General features: G+C 36.0%; 1 protein-coding gene across 1 annotated transcript in view; it reads left to right on the top strand.

The window, feature by feature from the left end:
* WASHC4 (WASH complex subunit 4) overlaps window positions 1-26,649 on the top strand; it is a 61,939-nt gene that overhangs the window by 17,805 nt on the left and 17,485 nt on the right. Inside the window, exons 14-25 of the mRNA XM_046012341.1 lie at window positions 3,737-3,863; window positions 8,496-8,621; window positions 13,490-13,597; window positions 14,580-14,726; window positions 14,850-14,929; window positions 16,268-16,373; window positions 16,944-17,060; window positions 19,599-19,767; window positions 20,029-20,183; window positions 21,820-21,894; window positions 22,176-22,280; window positions 25,536-25,670. Of these exons, the coding sequence (XP_045868297.1) occupies window positions 3,737-3,863; window positions 8,496-8,621; window positions 13,490-13,597; window positions 14,580-14,726; window positions 14,850-14,929; window positions 16,268-16,373; window positions 16,944-17,060; window positions 19,599-19,767; window positions 20,029-20,183; window positions 21,820-21,894; window positions 22,176-22,280; window positions 25,536-25,670 (1,450 nt within the window). The remainder of the gene's footprint in view (window positions 1-3,736; window positions 3,864-8,495; window positions 8,622-13,489; window positions 13,598-14,579; window positions 14,727-14,849; window positions 14,930-16,267; window positions 16,374-16,943; window positions 17,061-19,598; window positions 19,768-20,028; window positions 20,184-21,819; window positions 21,895-22,175; window positions 22,281-25,535; window positions 25,671-26,649) is intronic.

The following is a 26,649-nucleotide window of genomic DNA, read 5'->3' as shown; positions in this document are numbered from 1 at the left end:
ACATAGTTTGGATTTAAGGAAATGAATCCAATAAGATGGAGAGATAGGGATCAGGTTTAGTAGCAGTAATTAAACAGATATTTTGATTATCAAACGCTTAATGTTCTTGAGCAGTGTGTTGTAGTTGCTAAAAATGCTGATATATACTTGGATTACATTAATAACTATACCTGGGTTATGGGAACTGATAGTTACATTATCTACGCCATGTGAATTGGTAGTTTTGTTGAAGTTTTATTCATCAGATCATGGTCAGTATTTGGTGGTGTCACATTTTAAGAGGGACACAAATGCAGCAACCCTAAAAGAAGGTGGTCAGGATATGTCAGAAGACCTGACAACCATGCCCTTTGAAGAATCTCTATATAATTTGGCCTTTCAAAGAGAAATCTGAGGAATGCTCCTTAAATATTTGAGGGGCGTTCAGATAGAAGAGGGAACAGATTTGATCTCTTTGGCTCCAGAAGGTTGAACTAGAACCAAAAGATGATGACAGATCATAATAATCACCAATATTATTGAGCTCTGTGTAGCAGGCATTGTGCTAAAGGCTTTAAACACTTTGTCTTATACAAACCCTGTAATAGTCTTCTCATATGGAAAATAATAAAGGTCGCAACTAATATTAACCTGGTCCTTTCTACAAGCCAATAACTAAATTATTTCAGAAACTTCACATGTATCATCTCTTTTAATCATCCGAGAATTCTATGAGGTAGATACTGTTGTTATGGCCATTTTATAGGTGAGAAAATTGAAGTAGATGAAACTTACCCAAATGTAAGCAACTAGTAGGTGGCAGAGCTGGACAGTCCCAACTCTAGAGCACAAGCTGTTAACTGCTACTCCAGAGTCCTCGTTTTATCCCATTTTTAGACAAAGAAAATGAGGCTTAGAGAAGTGAACTTCACCAGATCACACAACTAAGTACGTGTCAGAGAAGGCATGCAGACCTGTACCAGTCCTACTGTAGAGCGTCTGGAGCAGATCATACAGGCTGCTCTGAGAGGTAATGCGCTCTTTCCCGAGAGCTGAGTAGGTAGACTGTAGATGACCAGTGGTCCAAGATGCTGTAGGAAGGGAGGCTTATCAGGTGGAAGACTGAAGAAGTTGACTTTCAGTGACACCCCCCCCCCCCGCGATAACATTTTATGTTTCTAAATTATTTGATTCTAAAGATACAGGGAGCTAAAAGGGATAGTGTCCTTTCAGGGAGCTAAAAAGGATAGTGTCCTTTTCAGTCTCCTTGCAGTTCTCCCAAAGAAACCTCGGAAGAGAAGAAACAGTGTGATCAGCATGAATTTTGTCTAATATTTTATGAAAAGTTGAGAGAGTTAGTGAGAGCTCTCCCAGTAAGGTTCCAGAGTTCATTACGTAAGTGAGAAGGAAGCAGTGGGGGACAGTTTCCCTACCCTCACACTATGCACTAGACTCTAGCTGGCCAAATGCCCCAGCCATGTTCTTGACTGGGGTTCAAGGTTTGTAGGTGCGTTGCTACATTTTACTTTTCCTTCACAACCATTTCGACACTGGGAACACTGACTTTTAAAGGATAGAGGTATGAACCTTCGTTTCAAACCTCTGTTGACATACAAATATTGACACCATTTTGTTTTATATTGGGACAGGAAATTTTTTCTCATTAGTATTTTTCCTGTTCATACTTTGAAATGAAGCTGACCATATGACAGACCTTTGGCTATTTTTGGACGCCCTTTGTCGATGAACTTGCTTTTTAAGGCTTGAAGCAGTTTCATTTTTACATATTTGCAAGAGATGAAGATCAGCTGGTGTCTGGAGGAGTAGTAATGGGTGGAGGAACAGGCAAACCTCTGGTTCGTTCTGCATAGTCTGATCTAAAACCGAGTGAGTGCCTTTGACTGTGTTATTAGCCTTCTTCATAATGTTATTGATTATTGCCAGGGAGCACTCCATAATGTAGGCCTTTTCCTTCTGTCCTTGTTTGTGACTTTTCTGTTCCTTCCTGTATGTTATGTCCCTGCTGAATACTGATCACAACCTCCTCAAAAGTAGAGGCATTGCCCTAGGACTTTACTCTTTCTCTGTGTTCCACACTTTTAAGTTGAATAATCCACAAGTCAAATAATAACCCACAAGTCAAATAATGTTAGCACCATTCAAGGCAAAGCCAAAAGCGCAGCGGTTGGTGTTATTTGTTTAATGGAATCCTGGCTCAGCAGAAATTTTTCTGAGATTTGACGTTAGGTTTCACCTCCTTAAAACACAATCATTAAAAATTTTGGAGAATCCTTAAGCAGACTCCCCATTGAGTGCAGAGCCTGATGTGGGGCACCATCCCAGGACTTGATCATGGCTTGAGCCGAAATCAAGAGTCAGCGGCTTAGCCAACTAAGCCGCCCGGGTGCCCCTGAAGGAGGTTTTTAGAAAGAGTCGGTAATGTCAGATCCCACAAAGGGGAATTGTTCATTTTTTCCCCACAGTTAATCTTTAAAATAAAAAAGAAGTATATATTGAACAGCTTCTGGTCCCAAAATTCCCATCTTGAGCAATTTGAGATGCATTAATAGAGTGATTCAGTGTTTGTAATTGGCCTGTATAGGAAAATTATGTCACTGATTTAGTCTTTCCCGGATGGGAAATCTTTCTAGATTTGGGCTTGTATCTTGGCTGAGCTATGTACCAGTTGTTTGATCTTCGGCATGTTATTAACTTCTCTGAGTATCGGTTTCCTCTCCTGTAAAATGGAGATCATAATACCTACCTCATAAGGCTAATGTGAGGATTGAATGAGTTACTTTGTGTGAGGTTCTCAGAACAGTGGCTGACATAATAAGCATTCAGTAAATACAGCTTTTATATTCAGATTTTGACCACTTCCAGTCTCCCATTCTGGTTCAAGTTGTTATCCCCTTTCTTCTGTATTATCATAGTAGCTCCCTAAGTGGTTTTCCACTATTATCCTTGTTCCCTTTATAGTTTATTTTTAGCATATCGGACAAGGTGATACTGGTCCTCTTCAAAGTTAGATTAAGTCACTCTGTTCAGAACCTTTGGTGGCTTTCCATTGAAATCCTCCCTATAAGTTCTTACACAAATCCTGTTCTATTCCCCCTCTTTCCCACACTGTCCCCTCCCACTTCTCTGATTTCCTTGTTTCCTCATCCCTGCTCTCTGACCTCCAGCCAAACTGACTTCTTTGTTATTACTTGAACATGCCAGACGTACTTACTGTTTTAGAGCATTTGCATTTGTTATTCACTTTCCTAGAATTCCCTTCTCATATATTTACATGGATTACTCATTCATCTTCTTCAAATCTTGGCTCAGAATATTTTCAATGAGCCTGCTTTGATCACTGTATTTAAAATTGTATCTGCCACTCAAGTCCCTATCTCTTTTCCCTGCTGCATTTTTTCCATAGCACGTATCATCTAACATCTTATAGATTTTAATTATTGATTTCTTTATTAAGCAGCTCTCCTTTCTAGAATGTAAGTTTCATTGTGGTAAGAATTTTTATCCATTTTGTTTACTGCTAACTTTTGTTTTTAGTACTGAGAAAGAGTGCTTCGGCTATATGGGCATTCTGTAAACATTTGTTGAATGAGTAAATTATAGATGTATGTAGGATGTCTATAGTTTGAAAACCGGAAAGGTGGCTGCTACAAGGAAATATTTTATCCCAACCAGTTCAAAGAAATGGAAGTAAATTTTCTTTCCTGTGCTGAGTAACTGCAATATTTTCCTTTGTTAGAGATGTACAGTCTTACTACGTCTTTGTGAGCTCATGGATGATGAAAATGGAATCTATTTTATCTAAAGAGCAGAGAATGGATAAATTTGCTGAAGACCTCACCAATAGATGTAATGTTTTTATACAGGTAGTTGCATCTTCTTACTTAGAATATTTTGGGGGTCATTTCTTTGTTAATCCAATGTATAGAAGTAAGCCTTTGAAAAAACTGGAAAGGATAGGATATGTTTTTGTTTTTAAAAACTGAAATTGATTTGATTGTGTTTGGATCTGTGTGATTTATTAATTTGTATATTCTAATATGTGCAATTATATTCCCTTCAAAGCATGGCTTTTTTGCTGTTTTGGTATGTTGTATTTCCATTATCCTTTAGTTTAAAATATTTAAGAAATTTTATTGTGATTTCTTTTTAGGTCTGTGAGTTATCTTGAAAGATATTTTTTAATTTCTAAAGATATGAGGATTTCCTCATTATTTTTTATTATCAATATCTAGAAATAAGATAATTTCGGTAATTTGAAATGTGTTGAGATTGGCATTGTGGCCCACCCTGTGGTCAATTTTGGTAAACTTTTCATGTACACTTGAGTATCTAATTTGCATTTGTTGGTTGTAGTGTTCTGTATATGTCAAGTAGGTCATGTTTGTTAATGGTTTTGTCTGCATATTGTATCAGTTACTGAGAGAATTGGTTTAGAATCTCCCTCTGGCATTGTGGATTTGTCTGTTTATTCTTTGTCAGTTTTTTTGAGGCCAAGTGAGTGTATAACATTCACAATTGTTTATCTTCCTGGTGAATTGAACCTTTTGTCATTGTGAAATGTCCCTTTTATCTCTAGTAGTGCTCTTTGTCATAGGTCTTGTGTGTGATAATAACATAACTATACCAGGTTTCTTTCAGTTAAGGTCTACATGGTATTTTTTTTTTTTTTGATCCTTTTACTCGCAACCTGTTTGACTCCTTATATTTATTTTTTTTTTATTTTTTTTTTATTTTTTTATTTTATTTTTTTTTCTCATTTTATTTATTTTTTCAGCGTAACAGTATTCATTCTTTTTGCACAACACCCAGTGCTCCATGCAAAACGTGCCCTCTCCATTACCCACCACCTGTTCCCCCAACCTCCCACCCCTGACCCTTCAAAACCCTCAGGTTGCCCCAACCTCCCACCCCTGACCCTTCAAAACCCTCAGGTTGTTTTTCAGAGTCCATAGTCTCTTATGGTTCGCTTCCCCTCCCCAATGTCCATAGCCCGCTCCCCCTCCCCCAATCCCACCTCCCCGCAGCAACCCCCAGTTTGTTTTGTGAGATTAAGAGTCATTTATGGTTTGTCTCCCTCCCAATCCACTCCTTATATTTAATGTCTGCCTCCTGAAGTAGTATAAATTTTTCTTCAGTCTGATAATCTTTGTTTTTTCATTTTTTTAAAAAAAGATTTTATGTATTTATTTAGAGATAGATGCATGAGTGGGGGGAGGAGCAGAGGGAGAGGAACAAGCAGACTGTGCTGAGTGCGGAGCCTGATATGGGGCTTAATCTCACAACCCTGAGATCATGACCTGAGCTGAAGCCAAGAGTCAGATGTTTAACCAACTGAGTCACCCAGGCATCCTTTTTCATTATTTTTTCTGTCATTGCTGATGTATTTGGATTTAAAGTAGCACCTGACTAATTGCTTTCTGTTTGTCTCACTTGTTCTATGTCCCTTTTTCTTTTCCTTTCTTCCTCTTTTGAATTAGTTTCATCATTTTATTTCTCCCACTATTAGGTTTTTAATTTTATATAATTTTATTGTTTTTTTAATAGTTACTGTAGAGATTTTAAGATATATCATTTAACCTTCAACTCCAGAATAAATGAGTAGTTTTATCTTTTTCTAGACAGTGTAAGGATCTTAAGCCACCTTAATTATATTTATCACTTTCTCACCCCTGCTGCTATTGTTTATTTTTATTCTAGATATTAAACTTCACAAGGTGGTTTTATTGCTGCCGCTGTTTTTATAGTCAGGGTCCGTTTAGATTTACCTACATATTTATCTGTTCTGTCTTTCCTGCATCTCTCCATTCTTCTATTTGTGGAATATCTGTTAGCATTTCATTTAAAATGTCTCTCTGATGATGAATTATCACCATTTTTTTTGTCTGAATATGTCTTATTTCAACTTCATTTTTGAAGGCAGTTTTGCTACATACAGAATTCTGGGTTGGCAGGATCCCTTCCTTCCTCCCCACTTTATTGTCTTCTGTCTTCTTTTATTTTTGTTGAGAAGTCAGCTGTCAGTTTTGTTGCTTTCTCAATGTGAGTCTTTCTCTGATTGCTTGTAAGATCTACTTTTTGGTTTTCAGTAATGTCACTCTGAGGTACCTAGGTGTAGTCTTTGTGTCAGTGCTGCTTGGGATTTGTAGAGCTTCCAGGATTTGTGGAAAATTCTCAGCCATTAAGTCTGCAAGTGCTCTTTTTGTTTTATTATCTCTCTCTCTCTCTCTCTAATTTTCTCTTCAGCTATCTCTAATCTACTGTTAAACCTATCACTGAATTCTTAATTATTTTACTTTTTAGCTTTTTGGTTTTTTATAGTTTCCAGTTCTTCTTCTGAATAAATTTTGTTTCATTTTCTTCAACATATTCAGCATAATTATTTTGAAACCCATGTCTAATAATTTCATTATCTGGCTGTTTCTCTTATCTCTTGTTTCTCTGGTTTTTGGATATATCTCATTGCTTTGTATGCCTGGTTATTTTTTTATAATGTGTGGCACATTTTATATGAAAAACTGTGGATATAATTGAAAGATCTGGATTTTTTTTTTTCCTCCAGAGAAGATTTAATAATCTTTGCTTCTGATGTACAGCTAGTCTAGGACAACTAGCAACCCAGATCACCTCAACTCAGTCATGGATTGTGATGATTTGAAATGGGTCCTAAATCCCATGATGGCTGTTTTTTTTGAGTTCATCCTTACTTTTAAGGTAGTTGTTCAGGATCCCGATCCAGAACCTAGGTTTACAGGACCTCCATCCCTCTTCGATGGGCCATAAACTCCTATTTTCATCTCCCTTTCCTTTCTGTGAGATGTTGAAAGATAACATTTCGCTTCTGTCTTTATTCTCTTTTGGAATGGGCAGATGTCTCTTAAGGGAAGTGGCCACAAATGCCAGGCTCACCTCTCTGGGTTTCTGTCTTCTAGATTTTGCCCTTATATTACCTTATTTTTGTGGTAGTTATTTGATGCCTTCTAAGAGATTTAAAAAAATATTTTGCCCAGATTTGCTAGTTGTTCTTTGTAGGAAGACTGGTCCAATTTATTTATTCTGCCATTAACAGAAACAGGTCCTAGATCTCTTCCCTCCCCATTTAGATTTTTAAATGACATTCTTTTAAATGAGGCAAATTAATGGCCATCTGAATGGTATGATACCAACCTATGAGTTCTTTCTCCTCCATCACCCCTCAAAAAAGAAACTCTCTTTTTCTCCCTGCCTTGGAGTTACACTTTTGCTGTTCCTTGCGTCTGCTTTTTAACTTTTATAAGTGCTGCGCTAGGGTGGAGTCTGGTGTAATAGTCCTGTATCTGACAAGGTTAAGACTTGGGGCTCTTTCCTGTGTGTATGCCCCAAGCTTTAGTCTTATTGTCTGTCACCTTTCTTAGGATGCTACCTTTTTTCTCATTTCTTATTCTTTAATTTAGCATATCTCTTTATCACAGAGCCATTATTGGTTCAGAGAAACTCCTCCCTCCCGTCTGTACTGACTATCACTCCTTTACTGGGTCATTGTGACACTGGTGCGGGAGAGTTCTGGATCTCTCACATATGATAGAGGAAGAGAAGGAAAGCTGAGAATCACTAGCATATCGCTTCTGCCCAGCTCCTTGGATATATCCACAATAGTATCGTTTAGGTTCATCTCTAAACTGTAACATGTATCTTTTTTTTGGTCCTTGATAACCCAAAGAATCTTTATTATTATGTTTCTGTGTGGTTTTTTAGGTCTAAGTGAAAATACATCTGAGAGATAATATTCTTTTTCCTGTTCTCTTATTCCATCCTATTTCCCTGGGTTTGCAAGCACTCAGAATATTTTTTAAACCTCACAAGACCTGTGTTCTTCTTTTGTGAATAGAAGGATAGAAGAAATTTGTTCTAATTGGGCCAGGAGGAGAAAAACTCTGATTAGTACCAGTATAGGCAGGGGATGCGGTAGCAAATGGACAGTGGTGATTGGCTTTGGTGAAAAGGAAAGGGGGAATTGGCTTGAAAGTGAGAAATACCTTTTGATACATGTGTTGGCCAGAGAGCAGCTATCCTTCTCTTTCTCATTTTTCAGTTCCTAGTTCCTTGGGGTCCTTAGCTTTTGTCTGCAGCAGATAGGAGTCTTTATACTCTTGTCTGGCAGGTAACATAAGGCTGAATAGATATCTTCCTGACATTCAGATAATTTCTCTGAAGGGTTTGTGTGTTTTTTTTAATGGGAAGATTCTTTAACTATAATTACATACCATAAGTTTAACAGTACTAAACTTATGGTATGTAATGGGTTAAATACACTTTTAAGGGTTACTTTGAAACTTCACCATCATGTGTATATTGTATGCGGAAAAGTATTTAAAAACCTTAAGAGCAGACTTTAAAATGAACTTTACAAACAATAGTTATTGGCAAGTTGAGGAATAATTATTGTTACATAGAGAATGAAATGTTGAAGAAATGAAAGTTTTTATTGTAATTATAATCAGTGTTTTATTTTTTTATAGGGCTTCTTATATGCATACAGTATTAGTACCATTATTAAAACCACAATGAATCTCTACATGTCGATGCAAAAGCCAATGACCAAAACCTCAGTTAAGGCATTATGCAGGCTTGTTGAACTTCTCAAGGTATGTTTAAAATTATTTTACTTGCCATTATAATTGGAAATGACCTGTGCTTAAATTAAGGTGCTTTTGTAATATTAGACTTCTTGATTATGAGAATAAAAAATAGTGGGAGTGTCATGGCTGCCTCTAGGGACTAGTACGAGTTTGCACCTATGGTGGGAAGGGTCTGAAGCCCATACCCGGGAACCTAGCAAGGTAAAGTTGCATCTTGGTTGTGGAGGCAACAACTTCTCTGATTCCTTGGTGATGGTGGCATCTGGGAGTGCTGTGGCTCAGAAAACCTGGGAATTGGCCAACAACGGCTGGAAGCGAGAACATCAATGAAATCTACAAATACGACAAGAAACAGCAGCAAGAAATACTGGCGGCAAAGCCCTAGACTAAGGATTACCATTACTTTAAGTACTGCAAAATCTCAGCATTGGCTCTACTGAAAACGGTGATGCATGGCAGATCAGGAGGCAACTTAGAAGTGGTGGGCTTAATGCTGGGAAAGGTGAATGGTGAAACTGTGATCATTATGGACAGTTTTGCTTGCTTTTATAGGGCACTGAAACCTGAGTAAATGCTTAGGCTGCTGCATATGAGTACATGGGTGCGTATATAGAAAACGCCAAACAGGTTGGCTGCCTTGAAAATGCAATTGGCGGGTATCACAGCCATCCTGGCTATGGCTGCTTTCTGGGATTGATGTTACGGCTCAGATGCTCAGTCAGCAGTTCAGGAATCATTCATAGCAGTAGTAATTGACCCAACAAGAACAGTATCAGCAGGGGAAGTGAATCTTAGAGCCTTTAGGACATACCCAAAGGGCTACCAAACCCCCTGATGAAGGACCTTCTGAGTATCAGACTATCCCACTTAATAAAACAGAAGACTTTGGTGTACATCACAAACAATATTATGCCTTAGAAGTCTCATATTTCAAATCCTTATTGGATCATAAATTGCTTGAGTTTTTGTGCAATAAATACTGGGTGAATACACTGAGTTCCTCTAGTTTGCTTACTAACGCAGACTATGCCACTGCTCAGGTCTTTGATTTCTCTGAAAAATTAGAACAGTCAGAAGCCCAGCTGGGACGAGGGAATTTCATGTTGGGTTTAGAAACGCATGACAGAAAGTCAGAAAACAAACTTGCCAAAGCTACAAGAGACAGCTGTAAAACTACCATAGCAGCTATCCATGAGCGTTCCTGGGTAGCTCTGTGGGTTAAGCCTCTGCCTTCAGCTGGGGTCATGATCCCAGGGTCGTGGGATCCAGCCCCGCATCGGGCTCTCTGCTCAGCGGGGAGCCTGCTTCCCTCTCTCTCTCTGCCTGCCTCTCTACCTACTTGTAATCTCTGTCTGTCAAATAAATAAATAAAATCTTTTAAAAAAAAAAAGATGCTATCCATGGATTTATGTCTCAGGTTATGAAGGATAAACTGTTTAATCAAATTAACATCTTTTAAACAATCACCAAGTAGTACTTTTGACTGAAAGCCAGTATGAGAAAAATACTCAAGTAACACTTTAAAGCCATTTACCAAAAATCTTATTAGAAGTACAAGGTGTTCTGAAGTGTCCTGAATATTAACACTGTGTAATAAAACTGTTTAAAATGAAAAAAAAAATTGTGGCGAAGTGTACTCTCAATTGGCTAAAGAAACTGGCCATTGAAAGAAATTTTCTGAGTAACTTCTTATGAATTATGTATTTAAACTTTATTAAAAATTAGCATTTAGTGAGAGAGAAGGAGGACAATGAAAAGGTTAGCTTAAGTATTAGTAAAGTTTTACTCAAGTTTTAAGCATGTTCCCTGAATTATGAAAGAGTATGACCTGGCCCAAAAATTGATATGTAGGTCAGGGAACAAAATGGGGACCCTAGAAATAAACCCACAATTATATGGTTAGTTATGACAAAGGAGACAAGAATATACAGTGGGGAAACAGTCTGTTCAATAAATGGTGCTAGGAAAACTGGACAGCTACATGTAAAGAATGAAACTGGACCATTTCATGATGCCATACACAAAAATAAACTCAAACTGGATTAAAGACTTAAATATGAGACTGAAACCGTAAAAATCCTGCAAGAGAAGACAGGCAATAATTTCTCTTTTATCGGCCATAACGTTTTTCTAGATATGTCTCCTAAGGCAAGGGACACAAAAGCAAAAAATAAACTACTGGGACTATGTCAAAATAAAAGGTTTTGCACAGCAAAGGAAACTGTCAACAAAACAAAAAAAACTGACTGAATGGCTGAAGATATTTGGGGTTAATATCCAAAATATATAAAGAACTTATACAACTCAACACCAACAAAACAAAACAATTAAAACCTGGGTAGAGGATCTAAGGAGACATTTCTCCAAAGAAGACATACAGATGGCCAATAGACAGTTGAAAAGATCCTCAACATCACTCATCAGGAAAATGCAAATCAAACCAACAATGAGATATCCCCTTACACCAGTTAGAGTGGCTAATATCAAAACGACAAGAAATAACAAGTATTGGCGAGGATGTGGAGAAAAAGGAACCCTCATGCATTGTTGATGGGACTATAAATTGGTATAGCCACTGTGGAGAGTAGTATGGAGATTCCTCAAAAGTTAAAAATATAAATATCACATGATCTAGTAATTCCACAACTAGATATTTACCCAGAGAAACTGAAAACTAATTTGAAAAGATACCTGCCCCCCATATTCATTGCAGTATTATTTATAATAGCCAAGATATGGAAACAACCTAAGTGTCCTTCAGTAGACAAATGGATAAAGTGTGGTATATATGTAATGGAATATTACATAACCATAACAGGATGAGATTTGAGACAACATGGATGGACCTAGAGGGCATTATGCTAAGTGAATTAAGTTAGATGGAAAGATAAATACCATATAATTCCCTTCATAAGTGGGATCTAACAACAACAATAACAAATGAATAAAAAGTCAGAATCAGCCCTCTAAGTGTAAGAAACAAACTGATGATTATTGGCGGGGTGAGGTAGGTGTAGAGGGTTGGGTAAAATTGGTGAAGGGGAGAGGCAGTACAGTACAGGTGTCCAGTTATGGAATGAGTAAGTCATGGGAATAAAAGGTGCAGCATGAGGAATATAGTCAGTGATATTGAAATAGAAATGTAATGGGGCAGTTGGTAGCTATACCTGTGGTGAACATAGCATAGTATATAAACTTGTCAAATCACTAGGTTGTACACCTGAACTAATGTAACATTGTATATCAACTATACTAAAAAAAAGAGATCCATATTATTATGTTGAAATGCATATGAGGCTAGTCAAAATGAGGCTATTATTTTGTAATTCAGAGAAAATGCTGTGATCTTGTGATTTCAATACTTTTGAAAATATGATAAAATGTTTCTTAGCATATTCTATATAAATAAAACCCCCTGTAGGCAGGAGAACCCACTTAACTTTTGTAAAAATTGAAATTAAAAAATTTGCTAGCGGGGCACCTGGGTGACTCAGTGGGTTAAGCCTCTGCCTTTGGCTCAGATCATGATTTCAGATACTAGGATTGAGCCCCACATTGGGCTCTCTGCTCAGCAGGGAGCCTGCTACTTCCCCCTCTCTTACTGCCTGCCTCTCCACCTCCTTGTGATCCCTCTCTCTCTGTGTCAAATAAATAAATAAAACCTTTAAAAAAAATTTGCTAGCTATTTCTGCTAATGTCTTTAGATTTACTTAAGAAATTAAAATTTTGGGCTGATTTTTAGCCTTTTTTAAAGATATAATTTATTTATTATAAATGCAGAAATGTATGTATATGTATGTTTACACATATGTATTTAATAAACATAACTAGAAAATAGACACTTAAAAACACACCATCCCATTTAGGAAATATTAATATTTTCACAAACCTCCTGTGCCATCCCTTGGTGATTACATCTTATCCACTCCCTCAGAGGAAACCATTGTCTTGAATTTGATGCTTATGTTTCCCTTGTTTTTCTTTTTGGTTTACCAGATATGGATGAATCTACAAACCATTCATTGTTTAGTTATGTTCTTGAAGTTTATATTAATGAAGTAATACTTCATATATTTTTGACTTGCTTTTTTTAAAACTCATTTGAACATGTTGGGATGATTTTCACTTCATTTCATTTTCATTGCTGTATAGTTTTTCTGTGCGTGGACCTTTGGGTGGTTTCCAGTTGTTGCTCTTATAAACAAAGTTGTTGTTCTTGCATATGTTTCTTGGTGTAATTGTGCCAAGAGTTTTTCTGAAGTATTATTCTGAAGTATTACAGTGGATTGCTGGGTTGTGTGTTATGTACATATTTAGCTTTTCAAGAGGATGCCAACGTGTTTCCTACATTCTGTCAGTTTACCTACCTTCCAGTGGACTAGATTTCCCATTGTTCCCTAACGGACCAACACTGGTATTATCTGGATTTTTTTTTTTTTTTTTTTTTTTTTTTGGTGGGAGGTAAATTATTTTATTTGTAGTGTTTATTTCCCTGATTGTTGATGCTGGGGTCTTTTTCAAGTGTTTATTGACTGTGCTTTTTCTTTTGTGAAAAATCAGTTCTTTTATTCAGTTTTCTATTAAATTATTTGCCATTAAAAATGTTCCATTCATTTATTTGTTCTGAGTACTAAATCCTTGTGTGTGGCAAAAATTTTCTCATACTTAGGCCTTTTTACTTTTTTAATAGTGGCTTTTGATGTACAGAAATTCTTTAATTTTAATGTAGTTGAATTTATCAATGTTATCCTATATCACAGTGCTTTTGGATCTCATTTACAAATTCCTTACCTAACCCAGGGTCTTCAAGGTATTCTATAATTTGCCTAAAAGTTTTAAGTTGATTTTCACAATTTCCTTGTGGTTCTTTTAAGGCAATAGAGCATATGTTCTACAGAAGAAGCATGGTTGTGGCTGATTCGGTCTCACATATAACACAACACCTTCAGCATCAGGCTCTTAATTCTATATCTGTGGCCAAGGTATGAAGTTTATTATGTATTCAACATAATTATCTTTTTAATTTGCTATCTGTTGTTTTATATGTGTTTTTTTAGTTTAATCTGTTTACTCCATGCCTTCAAACATAATAATTCTTGGCCCTTTTTCTCCGTGGTATTTTGTGATTGTTACTTAGAGCGATCAGGGTTGTCTTAACTCTGAACTTGCATCATGTAGTATATTAACACTCTTGTATTTAAAAATGACATCATGGGAGCACCTGGGTGGCTTAGTCCATTAAATGTCTTCCTTTGGCTCAGATCATGATTCTAGGGTCCTGGAATTGAGCCCTGTGTTCAGCTTCAGAGGGGAGTTTGCTGCTTCTTCTCCCTCTACTGCTTACCCTGCTTGTGTTCTCTTGTTCTTGCTCTCTCTCTCAAATAAAAAAATCTTTAAAAAAAAAATTACATTGAGTATAGTTTTTTTTTTTTTAAGATTTTATTTATTTATTTGTTAGAGAGAGAGAGAGTACACACAAGCAGGCAGAGGCAGCGAGAGAAGCAGGCTCCCTGCTGAGCAAGGAGCCCAAAGCAGGACTTGATCCCAGAACCCTGGGATCATGACCCGAGCCGAAGGCAGCGGCTTAACCGACTGAGCCACCCAGGTGTCCCAACATTGAGTATAGTTTTAAGATATGCCTCTTTAAAGAAATAATTTCTTTCTTAAATTAATATGGAAATTTTAGAATGTGGCCTCTGCTGTTATCTTGAACTGCCTCTCAAAAAGCCTAATATGGAAATTTAAAAATATGCTTAATACATTTGCTTTCCCTGACAGCATTAAATGGTAATGTTATAGAAGTAAAGCATATAACATCAGAAAAAGATGAACAAGGAAAGCATTTGTCTAAGCTCTCTTAAATTGAATCCCGGAAAACATTACCCTTAAGTTTTTCTTCAGAATCTTTTGTTATTGATTCAAAAATAAAACTGTTATTTCTTGTTCTCTCCTTTTATCTTTTAGAAAAGAGTAATTTCTGACAAAAAATATAGCGAACAGCGTCTTGATGTGCTCTCTGCTCTAGTTTTGGCTGAAAACACTCTTAATGGGCCAAGCACAAGGCAACGACGACTTATTGTTTCTTTGGCACTAAGTGTTGGCACACAAATGGTAAGTATATTGCTGTTTTGGAGGGAAAATGAAATCTGAGCTTTCACAGATCCCTTATTACTGACCTAAGAAATCTGTCCTTACTTTTGCAACTTCTCTGTCATTCTTTCCCCTTCCTGAAAGAAAACATTTAAAGATGAAGAACTCTTTCCACTGCAAGTAGTCATGAAAAAGCTGGATCTTATCAGTGAGCTTAGAGAAAGGTAAGTAGGGATATATAATGATATTCAAAAGAGAAGGCTAATAGAAACACCAATTTGCTTTTTAGCATAGCAAGGGAAGAAATATAACCTAGACAGACCATTAGTTCCTCCTTGTCACTCCTTTAGCATGACCAAATGAGACTATGACTAGGGATCATATTTTAGTTTTGCTTCTACAATAAAGAGGTAGCTTCTGAAAGAACTCCCATGAGAACATGTGATACCTAGAACCTCTGCTAGACCCTGATGCAATTGTGATTGCCGTGATTGTCCACTAGCCTAGTGGACTTTTAAAATTGCTGCTTTTTTTTTTTAAATTTTTAATTTATTTATTTGACAGAGAGAGATCACAAGTAGGCAGAGAGGCAGGCAGAGAGAGAGGAGGAAACAGGCTCCCTGCCGAGCAGAGAGCCCGATGCGGGGCTCGGTCCCAGGACCCTGAGACCATGACCTGAGCCGAAGGCAGAGGCTTTAACCCACTGAGCCACCCAGGCGCCCCTAAAATTGCTGCTTTATAACAAGATTTCATCTATTTGTGAGGGACTTAGAGATTCATGTCACATGTCACATTCTGTAATTTTGTTTTGATACATGAATTGGAATTCACTCCAATGAATTAGTATTTGGAAGCCCCTTGTGACTTTATTATTTTCTTTTTATTGAGGGAGCAGTAAGTTTCCTGAAGGGAAAATGGGTCTTCTGAATTTGATTCCCTGGTGAATTAAGGTTACAGCACAGTTTTCATTTAATGCTTAATTTTTGAAACTTACTGTTTTAACTCATTTAAAACTTACTGTTTTCTGTTCTGAGAAGCTGAGACTTTTGTAGTTAGTAGCATTTAACTTTCTATCTTTGGAAGAAATAGTGACCCTACTTCATTATAAGATACTTAATGATCATTTTGTTGCCATAGAATCGTGTGAAAATGTCACTTGGCAAAGATTATAGACAGACAGGCTAAGTGTAACTGGGTTTTTGGTTTTGTTTTGTTTTGTTTTTGTCACAGTTTTTTAAAAGACTGCTTTTCAGCTTTGGGACAGGTAAAATGGTGCATGTGGTACAAGTATTGTAAGTTCAGTCATACCAAATAATGCTGAAGATTTTAACTATTTAAAAGTTATATATCTTGTTTTTCAAGTATGCTTTAGAATTTTTCCGATTGAAAAATATTTATTTTGTGGCTTTTCTATACTAATTTTGGGTTATATGATACAGGGAATAAAAAATGGGTAAGACTGAGTTCTTGCCATTATGGTATAGAATATTGTTCCTTTCATTATTTTGGGGGCTGGGGGGTACTTCAGTTTTGCTACCACTAATTACTACTTTACATTGTAGAGTCCAAACACAGTGTGACTGTTGTTTTTTATACTGGCATCGAGCTGTCTTCCCAATTTATTTAGATGATGTATATGAAAATGCCGTTGATGCAGCCAGATTACATGTAAGTGAAGAATAATGTAAAAAATAATCCATCATTTTTAGTCACCATACCAACCATTCTAATTAGTTTTAAATGCAATCATTTGACTTAATAAATCATTTTAAAATTGACTCTAATGTTTTTACAATGCTGTACATATTTAATAAGCATTTAGTCTAGCTAAATTTGATATTAATGTTAATGAACTAACTTTTATACTCATATTCCTGATCATTCTTATTTCACTTGGTTTTAGTTTATGTCACAATAGTCTGACATTTAGTTGTCTGCAAGGTATATACTACTGAGATCTATTTCCTTATGGAAATAAGTATTTCAGTGCTCCAGACAAGAAAGGATAAGTGAATATGAATTTTTTTTGGTTTAAAGTATTTGCGTTAGAGAATAAAACCTGGCTCTTCTTATTTAGGAAAGTAAGATGTGTCAAAAAAAAGTCTTCAGATTGAGATTTTTGTCTTTAAAGATAATTAACCTGTGTGATACTCCTTTTCTTTTTTTACCCCTTTGTGATATTTCTTAATTAGAGCTCTGGTTTTTCTAAATTCATGAACATTCTAATTTTCTTCTTAGTACATGTTCAGTGCTTTACGGGACTGTGTACCTGCTATGATGCATGCAAGGCATTTAGAGTCCTATGAAATACTTCTGGATTGCTATGACAAAGAAATTATGGAAATTTTAAACGAGGTAACATCCTATTCGAGATTGTATTCCAAATACATGTTATAAGTTTTTCAATATTTGGAAAAACTTTCTAGATTGAAGCAGGCTTTCATTTACATATATACTATATATTCATTTTCATATATCAGTCATAAGTTATTTATGAATCACTGTCTAGAACAAAAGATTTCTTTTTAGTTGTAGTATCACTATTGTGTTAAATTAGTCATTACTAATTTTTTAAAAAAATATTTTTTATGTATTTATGAGAGAGAGTACACACAAGCAGGGGAATGGAGAGGGACAAGTAGACTCCCCACGGAGTGCAGAGCCCAAGGCAGGGTTCAATCTCAAGACCCTGGGATCACCAGGGTCCTGGGATCGAGCCCCACATCGGGCTCTCTGCTCTGCGGGGAGCCTGCTTCCTCCTCTTTCTCTGCCTGCCTCTCTGCCTAGTTGTGATTTCTTTCTGTCAAATAAATAAAATATTGAAAAAAAAAAAAAAAAAGACCCTGGGATCACCACCAGAGCCAAAATCAAGAGCTGTTGCTCAACTGACTGAGCCACCCAGGTGTCCCTAATTCCCAATTTTTAATAGAAATTCAGACTAGGAATTCGGAAAAAAATTTTCACTTTAGTAAATAGTAGATTTGAATTTATTTATTTTTTTAAAGATTTTTATTTATTTATTTGACAGGCAGAGATCACAAGTAGGCAGAGAGGCAAACAGAAAGAGAGAGGGGGAAGCAGGCTCCCCACTGAGCAGAGAGCCCGATGCGGGGCTTGATCCCAGGACCTTGAGATCATGACCTGAGCCAAAGGCAGTGGCTTTAACCCACTGAGCCACCCAGGCACCCCTGTAGATTTGAATTTAAAATTCTGTTTATTAGAAGAATGCAAATGAAAAATTGGTTTGAAAATTGCGTGCTGCTAATGGAAATGCAGTTATTGCAACTTAAACCGATATTTTATTAAATTATTTGGAGTGTCACTGACTAAAATTTGCTGTTTATTTAAATTTTCTAAATTTAAAAGATATACTTGTGTAACAAATCAAATGCAGTGTAGTATGTACCTTCTTGTTTTAATGGAATGCATATTATAAACACTGATATCTTTGAATTTTCATCTAGCAATATTATATGGAGGGAGAGAATAAAAATGAGTGAACTTATAATATAAACGATATTCAGGTTTGATAAAATTCTGAAAAATTTTATATAATTTCTTGTATTAACTATTCTTATTTAAAAATAACATACGTGGGGCACCTGAATGGCTCAGTGGGTTAAACCCTCTGCTTTTGGCTCAGGTTATGATCCCAGGGTCCTGGGATTGAGCCCCTCATCAGGCTCTCTGCTCAGCAGGGAGCCTGTTTCCCTTCCTCTCTACCTACTTGTAATCTCTGTCAGATGAATAAATAAAATCTTTAAAAAAAATAATAAAAATTACAATAACATACGTGTCTGGCCAGTATTTAGAACTTCATGGCAGACTAGAAAATATGATTAATTTCCTTACATTTAGGGCAATGAATTTTGTGATTTTTAAAAAAACGATTATTATAATAAGGAAGCTTTTTTTTTTTTTTTTTTTTTAAAGATTTTGTTAGAGAGAGAGTGTGGTGGGAGGGACAGATGGAAAGTGAGAGAGAGGATCCCAAGCAGACTCCCTGCTGAGCATGGAGCCCAACATGGCACTTGATACCATGACCCCAAGATCATGACCCAAGCCAAAATCAAGTGTCAGATGCCCAACTGAGCCACCCAGGCACTCCTATAAGGAAGCTTTTAAAAAATTTCTTTTGCTAGTTCTCAGGACCTATCCTTCTTGGTTACTTCTTTCCATAAATGTTATACTTATATTATATGTTCATGTTCCTTGTAATGAAGTCATCAGACAGCTTTTGAAGTTCTTTTCAAAGGTTTTAATTATTAATGAAAATAAAAACTTAGAATTTATCTAACAGCTCCCTGGTCAAAAAAATCATAGGTTTATTTTCTTTAAAAAAATTTTTTTTTTAAAGATTTTTATTTATTCATTTGTCAGAGAGAGAGAGAGAGCACAAGCAAGGGCAGCTGGTAGAGAGAGATGCAGACTCACCACTGAGAAGGGAGCCCCATGCAGGACTTGATCCCAGGACCAGGGATCATGATCTGAGCCTAAAGTAGACGCTTAACCAACTGAGCTGCCCAGGCGTCCCCAAAAATCATTGGTTTAAAATGGAGAACTGGGGTGCCTGCCTGGCTAAGTCAGTGGCATGTGTGACTCTTGATTTCGGTGTTGTGGGTCCAAGCCCTACATTTGAAGTAAAGATTACTTAAAAATAAAAAGCTTTAAAAAAAATAAAATGAAAAAAAAAATAAAATAAAATGGAGAACAAAGTAATTTCCATCTTGTCAGTAAAAATATTTTACCTAGCTTATTTAGACTTTTAAAACAGTTTGAAAAATTTTTTCATCATTACACTGATTATAAAACTCAAAGCATAGATGCTTTGGAGGAACAATGCAGTTGGAATATTATTTTGAAAAATTAACATATCAATTCTTTTGTGAATAGCATTTACTGGATAAATTATGCAAGGAGATAGAGAAGGATCTACGACTTTCTGTTCACACTCATTTAAAGCTGGATGACCGAAATCCTTTCAAAGTTGGCATGAAAGACCTGGCCCTTTTTTTCTCTTTGAATCCAATTCGATTTTTTAATCGTTTTATTGACATTCGAGGTGGGTGTTTTGCTTTCCTTCTTAAAGTCATATGCTATATCTGTTTGCCCTTAACATTAAAGAAAAAATAAAAACAAACCTTTGAGAGTATTTTTATGTTATTCATTTATTCTTTAGTTCCTTTTTGTTTCTTCATTTTTATTTTCCTAATACCTTATTTTAAAGGAAAAAATTTAATGTTCAAAGACGTTTCCAAAAATTTCATTTCTCTTCTTCTTTCATGAATCAAAAAGTTTTTTATTTATATATTTCTTTTGGTAGCTTACGTAACTCACTACCTAGACAAGACCTTCTACAATCTAACAACAGTAGCTCTTCATGACTGGGCCACTTACAGTGAAATGAGAAATTTAGCTACCCAGCGTTATGGATTGGTTATGACAGAGGCTCATCTTCCTAGTCAGACTTTGGAACAGGTATAGTATAAAGTGTTTTTAGCAGAGCGTGTTTGTAGTGTTTATATCTCAAGAAAATATTTGCTATAAAAACTGCATTTTTTTTTTTTTAAGATTTTATTTATTTATTTGACAGAGAGAGATCACAAGTAGGCAGAGAGGCAGGGAGAGAGTGAGAGGGAAGCAGGCTCCCTGCCGAGCAGAGAGCCCGATGCGGGACTTGATCCCAGGACCCTAGCTGAAGGCAACGGCTTAAACCACTGAGCCACCCAGGCACCCCTAAAAACTGCATATTTGACAAGAATAAAAATTTAGATGGTGCTAATTTGCTTTATGAATAATTTACCACAGGCTTCCTGTTTACACTCTGCCTTTTGTTGAACATCTGAAAGCTGTATAGATTGAGATAGTGTTTCAGAAACATTGGATTGTGAGGTGACTTGTGCAGAATTGTACGAAGTTAAGATCTCAGCTAAGGATTTTAAACGTGGGTATAACATATAAGCTTTAATGTCTTAGGAAAAAATGGTTAAATGTGTATAATTGTAAATATATTCTTAAAATGACGAGTGCCTAGAAGCATTTAGCTTTGCTAATTCAGTGAGCTAATTTACAATAAGGTAGTATCTCATGAGTACAAAAGTTTATGTTTTTAGTTAATTTGCATACATTTTATCTAAGAAAACCCAGAAATCATATCAAAAAACACTCATTCCCAAAATTTTAGGATCATAATTTTTCCTACATCCTACTGCATTTCCAGGATCTGTTTGTATATCCTTTCATTCATTTACACATTTAGTATTCACTGAAAAGATGCTAGGCACTGAACTATGTTTTGGGATATAGAAATAAAAAGAAATAATTTCAGCTCATGTACTTATAACCTAGTAGGAGAAAAAGTGAGTAAACAGAATCTTAGGTTGAAACATGAGAAAAACGATAATAAAAAGTTTAGTGGATATTATGATGCTCCTTTGAGCCCTAGTTAGAAGAGCTATGGGATAATTTATATGATGCCATCAGACATTAGATTATTAACTGAAAAATGAAGGATTCTTCATAGGTAACTTATATGTTAAAAGTGGTCTAGTGTAATTAAAAGAAGCATAAGGATTTGAAATTTGATTTTCTAAAAATTTCTGGGGTCTGCCTCTTCCTAGCTGTTTGACTTTGGAGAACTCCTTTAGCTTCATTTTCCTCAGTTGTGGAATTTATAAGACTAATACCTCATTGTTTTTTTGAGACTTACATGTAAAAAACCTGGCACAGTGCCTGAAAAATAGTATGTATTTTATAAATATCACCACATATCCTGACTACTTTTTAGAATCTGGCCCTTATTTTATTTAGTAAAATGTACAGAAGATCTTTGGGAAGACAAACAAAGATTCCCAAGAATGATGGTGAAATGATTGAGTAATGAATCTCTGAAATTCTGAACATAACTGTTGTCTTTCAAAAGGGGTAAGATTAACAAGCAGCCAGGTTTCCCCAAGGAGACAGTTCTGATTGTAACAGTTAAAAGGCTCCTTAGCCTTTGGTCATACGTTTGTATAGTTGTTTTTTAAAGTAATTTAAAAATCTTGGTGGTAAGTCACTGCATTGATACAAGTCTGCCTTCAAGAATAATAGAACTGTGTGGGTTGTTTTGTAGGGCCTGGATGTTTTGGAAATTATGAGAAATATTCATATATTTGTGTCTCGGTACCTCTATAATCTCAACAATCAGGTGAGTAGGTTTTAGAATTCTTTTTAAATGTGGGTGGATGTGTAGTAGGAAGGCTGAGTGGCAAAGAATTGATTCTCATTAGTGAAAACTAGTGAAATAAAGCAGAAAACAATTGTTTAGAGATCATCTTTTTATTCCCTTGCATTGATTATATTATCTTCTTGAATGACTTCCCAATTAAATTATCTCTAATGAAATAGATTGTAAAATTTTCTTTGTGTAACTGGCCAGTGTTTGCGATGGATTGTGTTGTTACTTAGCATAAGTTTGTTTCATTGCAGATTTTTATTGAACGAACAAGCAATAACAAACATTTGAACACTATTAATATTCGGCATATTGCTAATTCAATTCGAACACATGGCACAGGAATCATGAATACAACAGTAAGAAACTTTGTTGGGGGTTCGGTGGGTAATAGACTCCTGTTTAATTTGGTGGTTTGGCAAATAGCTTTCTCGTAGAATATTCTGGTAAACATACACTGCTGCCTATTTATATTATACCTGAATTTCCATTCTTCTGGTTGGTATAATTAAAATGTCTGGGGGGCACCTGGCTGGCTTAGTTGGTGGAACATGCAACTCTTTTTTTTTTTTTTTTTTTTCCTTTTTATTAATTTTTTCAGCGTAACAGTATTCATTCTTTTTGCACAACACCCAGTGCTCCATGCAAAACGTGCCCTCCCCATTACCCACCACCTGTTCCCCCAACCTCCCACCCCTGACCCTTCAAAACCCTCAGGTTGTTTTTCAGAGTCCATAGTCTCTTATGGTTCGCCTCCCCTCCCCAATGTCCATAGCCCGCTCCCCCTCTCCCAATCCCACCTCCCCCCAGCAACCCCCAGTTTGTTTTGTGAGATTAAGAGTCATTTATGGTTTGTCTCCCTCCCAATCCCATCTTGTTTCATTTATTCTTCTCCTATCCCCCTACCCCCCCATGTTGCTTCTCCATGTCCTCATATCAGGGAGATCATATGATAGTTGTCTTTCTCCGATTGACATGCAACTCTTGATCTTGGTGTTATGAGTTTGAGCTCCATGTTGGCTGCAGAGATTACTTAAAAATAAAATCTTAAAAAAATATCTGGCATGGGGCGCCTGGGTGGCTCAGTGGGTTAAGCCTCTGCCTTCGGCTCAGGTCATGATCTCAGGGTCCTGGGATCGAGCCCCACATCGGGCTCTCTGCTCAGCAGGGAGACTGCTTTCCCCTGTCTTTCTCTGCCTGCCTCTCTGCCTACTTGTGATCTCTGTCTGTCAAATAAATAAATAAAATCTTAAAAAAAAAAAATCTGGCACTAAAATTGTGTTGGATGTGATGGAAGCTTGGTGGTACAAAAGGCATTTTTTAATATCTTATCATCTCAGGATCATCGTTATAAACAGCATTGGATATTTGAACACATTGACATAAATATATGTATCTGTGTGGATTGTCTGATATTCTTTGAAAGTTGCTTTTGCAAATGAAACATTGATAGCATTTTATTTAATATCAGTCATGTTCTTTTTTGGGGGGGCTTACTAATTATTTAAAAGTAGAAATTTACTAAAAAGACTTTGAATCTTAGAAGTTGGCATCATCACTTGAGAGAATCACTTGAATTTGTATGCTATTTTTTCTTCTGCATACAAGAAAAGTCTTTTTGAATTTACCTGGTTTTCAGGGTACACTTAATTTCTCCTTGAAGAAGGCTGTGAATGCTTAAATACTAAAATATTATTAAGCATAAGTTTGAAAGTAAGGGAATAGGGAGGAGTTGTGTAACTGGAAATTACATAGGGGTCATTTTATTATTCTGTGGGGGACCCATTAAAGTATTTGAGCTGATAGGAGATGTGATTGGAGTTCTGTTTTAGTGGTTACCAACATAGAAATGAGACGGAGTATATAATTTAAAATAAGGAGTCATCCAGGTAGTGGTCATGTCTGAACTTTTCAGGATAAGTAAACTTTTCTTTGACCTCATCTGTCAGATACTCATCATATAGTAGATATAATTATGTGTGTATTTTATCTGTTTGAGGCACTGTGCTGGGCACTAGGGTGAGAAAAACAGTTCCTGCTCTCATGGTGATTACACTCTAGCATGGGGTATAGTCATTAATCTTTGGTCACACTAATGAATGTACGTTCCTGATGTCTGGTGATGACTAAATGAGTATAGAAGAGACAAAATCAGAGACTGGCAGTACCCATTATTAAGAGTGGGAAGGATAAAGAAGAAACTCTTTCTACTAACATGAATAGTAGTAAGGAGATCAAGAAAAAGCAGTGTTTGAGGATCATAGGGAAGGCAGGGAAAAATGAAACGAGATGAAATGAGAGAGGGAGACAAATGGTAAGAAACTCTTTTTTTTTTAAAAATTTATTTATTTGACAAAGTAGGAGAGACAGTGAGAGAGAGAACACAAGCAGGGGGAGTGGGTGAGGGAGAAGCAGACACTCCCCACTGAGCGGGGAGCTAGGACCCTGAGATCATGACCTGAGCTGAAGGCAGATGCTTAAAAGACTGAGCCATCCAGGCACCCTCTTAATCATAGGAAACAAACTGAGGAATTGCTGAAAGAGAGGGAGGTGGTGGGGGGATGGCGTGACTGGGTGATGGACACTAAGGCGGGCATGTGGTGTAATGAGCACTATTATATATATAAGTATAATATAAGTATTATAAGTATTATATAAGACTGATGAATCACTGAACTCTACCCCTGAAATTAATAATATACTATATATTAATTAATTGAATTTAAATAAAAAATAAATGATAAAAAGAAAGAGCAGTGTTTGAGCCACAAGACAAGTTACAAGAAAACACCCATTTCTAAAACGGGGTAAATGAAGACTGTTAAAAATGGCATATATTTGCCAAAACAGTAGGCTGGAAGAGGGTGGAGGAGATAGGTCAGAAGTAATCCTACGTTATGGCTTTAATTTCAGCTCAAATTCAACCTTTTCAGGATTTTCTGAGTCTAGGTCAGGGCTTTTTATTATTCATTCTCAAAGCACTGGAATTTCTCATTGTATGAATTATGTAGTAGATATTTAATAATTTATTTAGCATATACTTGCTTAAAATGTCTGTCACTCCTGCTAGAATATAGACTTCATGATGACAAGCACCATGTCTAGCATGAGAGCAGAGAGACTGTGCCCTGCACATAAGAGGTGCTCAGAATATTCCTGGGTAAATAATTCAAAGTCTTCCTTCAGGAAAGTTCAAAGAGCACCGTGTTTCTTACTTCATTATCATTCTAGACATGTAGATTAGTAATAAGTAGTCTTGCAGACGGAGGAACAAAAACTTCTGATTGTGGTTTATGACTTAAAAACTAGAGTGTTGAATCTGAGTTTTTGATTCTCACTATAACTCTTAATTCTGGTAGGAAAATATTTTCCTTTTGTTTTTCTTTTTTTCCCCCTTTTGTGTAGTTAAAATATTTAAGGGGAGCTTATAGAAAGTTTTGTAAACTTGAAGTAAAAAAACTTCATTTATTATTTCCAGTGTGAGTTAGACTTTGTAAATATTAGACTTTATGAAAATTCGTATAGTGTTTATAGATAACTGTTATTCATTCACATTGATTTGAGATTAATTTTTATATTAACTTTGCCCAATTTCTTGTATTTCAATTTTATAGGTTAATTTCACCTACCAATTTTTGAAAAAGAAGTTCTATATATTCAGCCAATTTATGTATGATGAACATATCAAATCTCGGTTGATTAAAGATATTCGGTTTTTCAGGGAAATCAAGGACCAAAATGATCATAAGGTATTTTCACATATTCTTTTTAAGGTAGTTTGATTCAACCCTTGAGTATATAGCAGATGTTTATGCTGAAGTTCATTATGATACTCTGTAGCGGGGTTTTCATTTTTTTCAATTATTTTTCATAATAATGTCTCCTAGATACGGTCTCCCCAGTTTCTTGTATTTCCCCTTATAATTTCTTACTTTTTGCATTCTCTGTAGGCTACAGTGTAAGGATCAGTGTAACCAGGTGTTACTTTATTTATTTTAAATAAGGCAGAAGCAAAACATACTTTGAAACATTTAAACAACATAGAGTGCATCAACTGAGTGATCTCCTTCATTTCTCTTTCTCCCACTTTCATTCTCTGGAGGCAGTTGCTGTTAATATTGTGATGTGATGCTTCTAGATGTCTGTGTGATAAACATAGCTATTTCCCTCTGCATGCACTACTTTTTTCCTAACAAAAATGGTGTAATACTACACAGATTATTTTACAATATGCTTATCATAGTTCTCTACATATAGATCTGCCTCATTCTTTTTAACAGTTGATAGTAAAGATGTATACCATAACTTACTTAATCTTCCCCAACTGACAAATATTTAGGTTTTTCTCATTTTTTAGTGTTATTAACAGTGCTGCAGGTAACGTCCTTACATATTTATCTCATTGTATTTGGAGACTCTTAAAGTTCTGAAAGGTGAATTGCTAGAAGAGAAATTTCTAGGGCACATAATATGAATATTTAAAATTCTGATACATGTTGCTACATACTCTAAAAACACTGTACCGGTTGATATTCCCATCTGTAATTTATAAGAATGCTGTTTTCCCTTCACCCTCTGGGCTGAGTTTTCGAATAATGAAGAGAAATCTGAGTGGTACTAGTATAGATGCATGTAGCCATGCAGATAGAGAACCAACATGCTTATTAGATGAGTTTTATATTTGATTTGCCACATATGGAACTATTTTAACTACTCTTTAGCATTACC

This window comes from Meles meles, chromosome 7 (assembly GCF_922984935.1).
Source record: "Meles meles chromosome 7, mMelMel3.1 paternal haplotype, whole genome shotgun sequence".
NCBI classification, from domain to species: domain Eukaryota; kingdom Metazoa; phylum Chordata; class Mammalia; order Carnivora; family Mustelidae; genus Meles; species Meles meles.
This window is presented reverse-complemented; position numbering and strand designations above follow the sequence as displayed.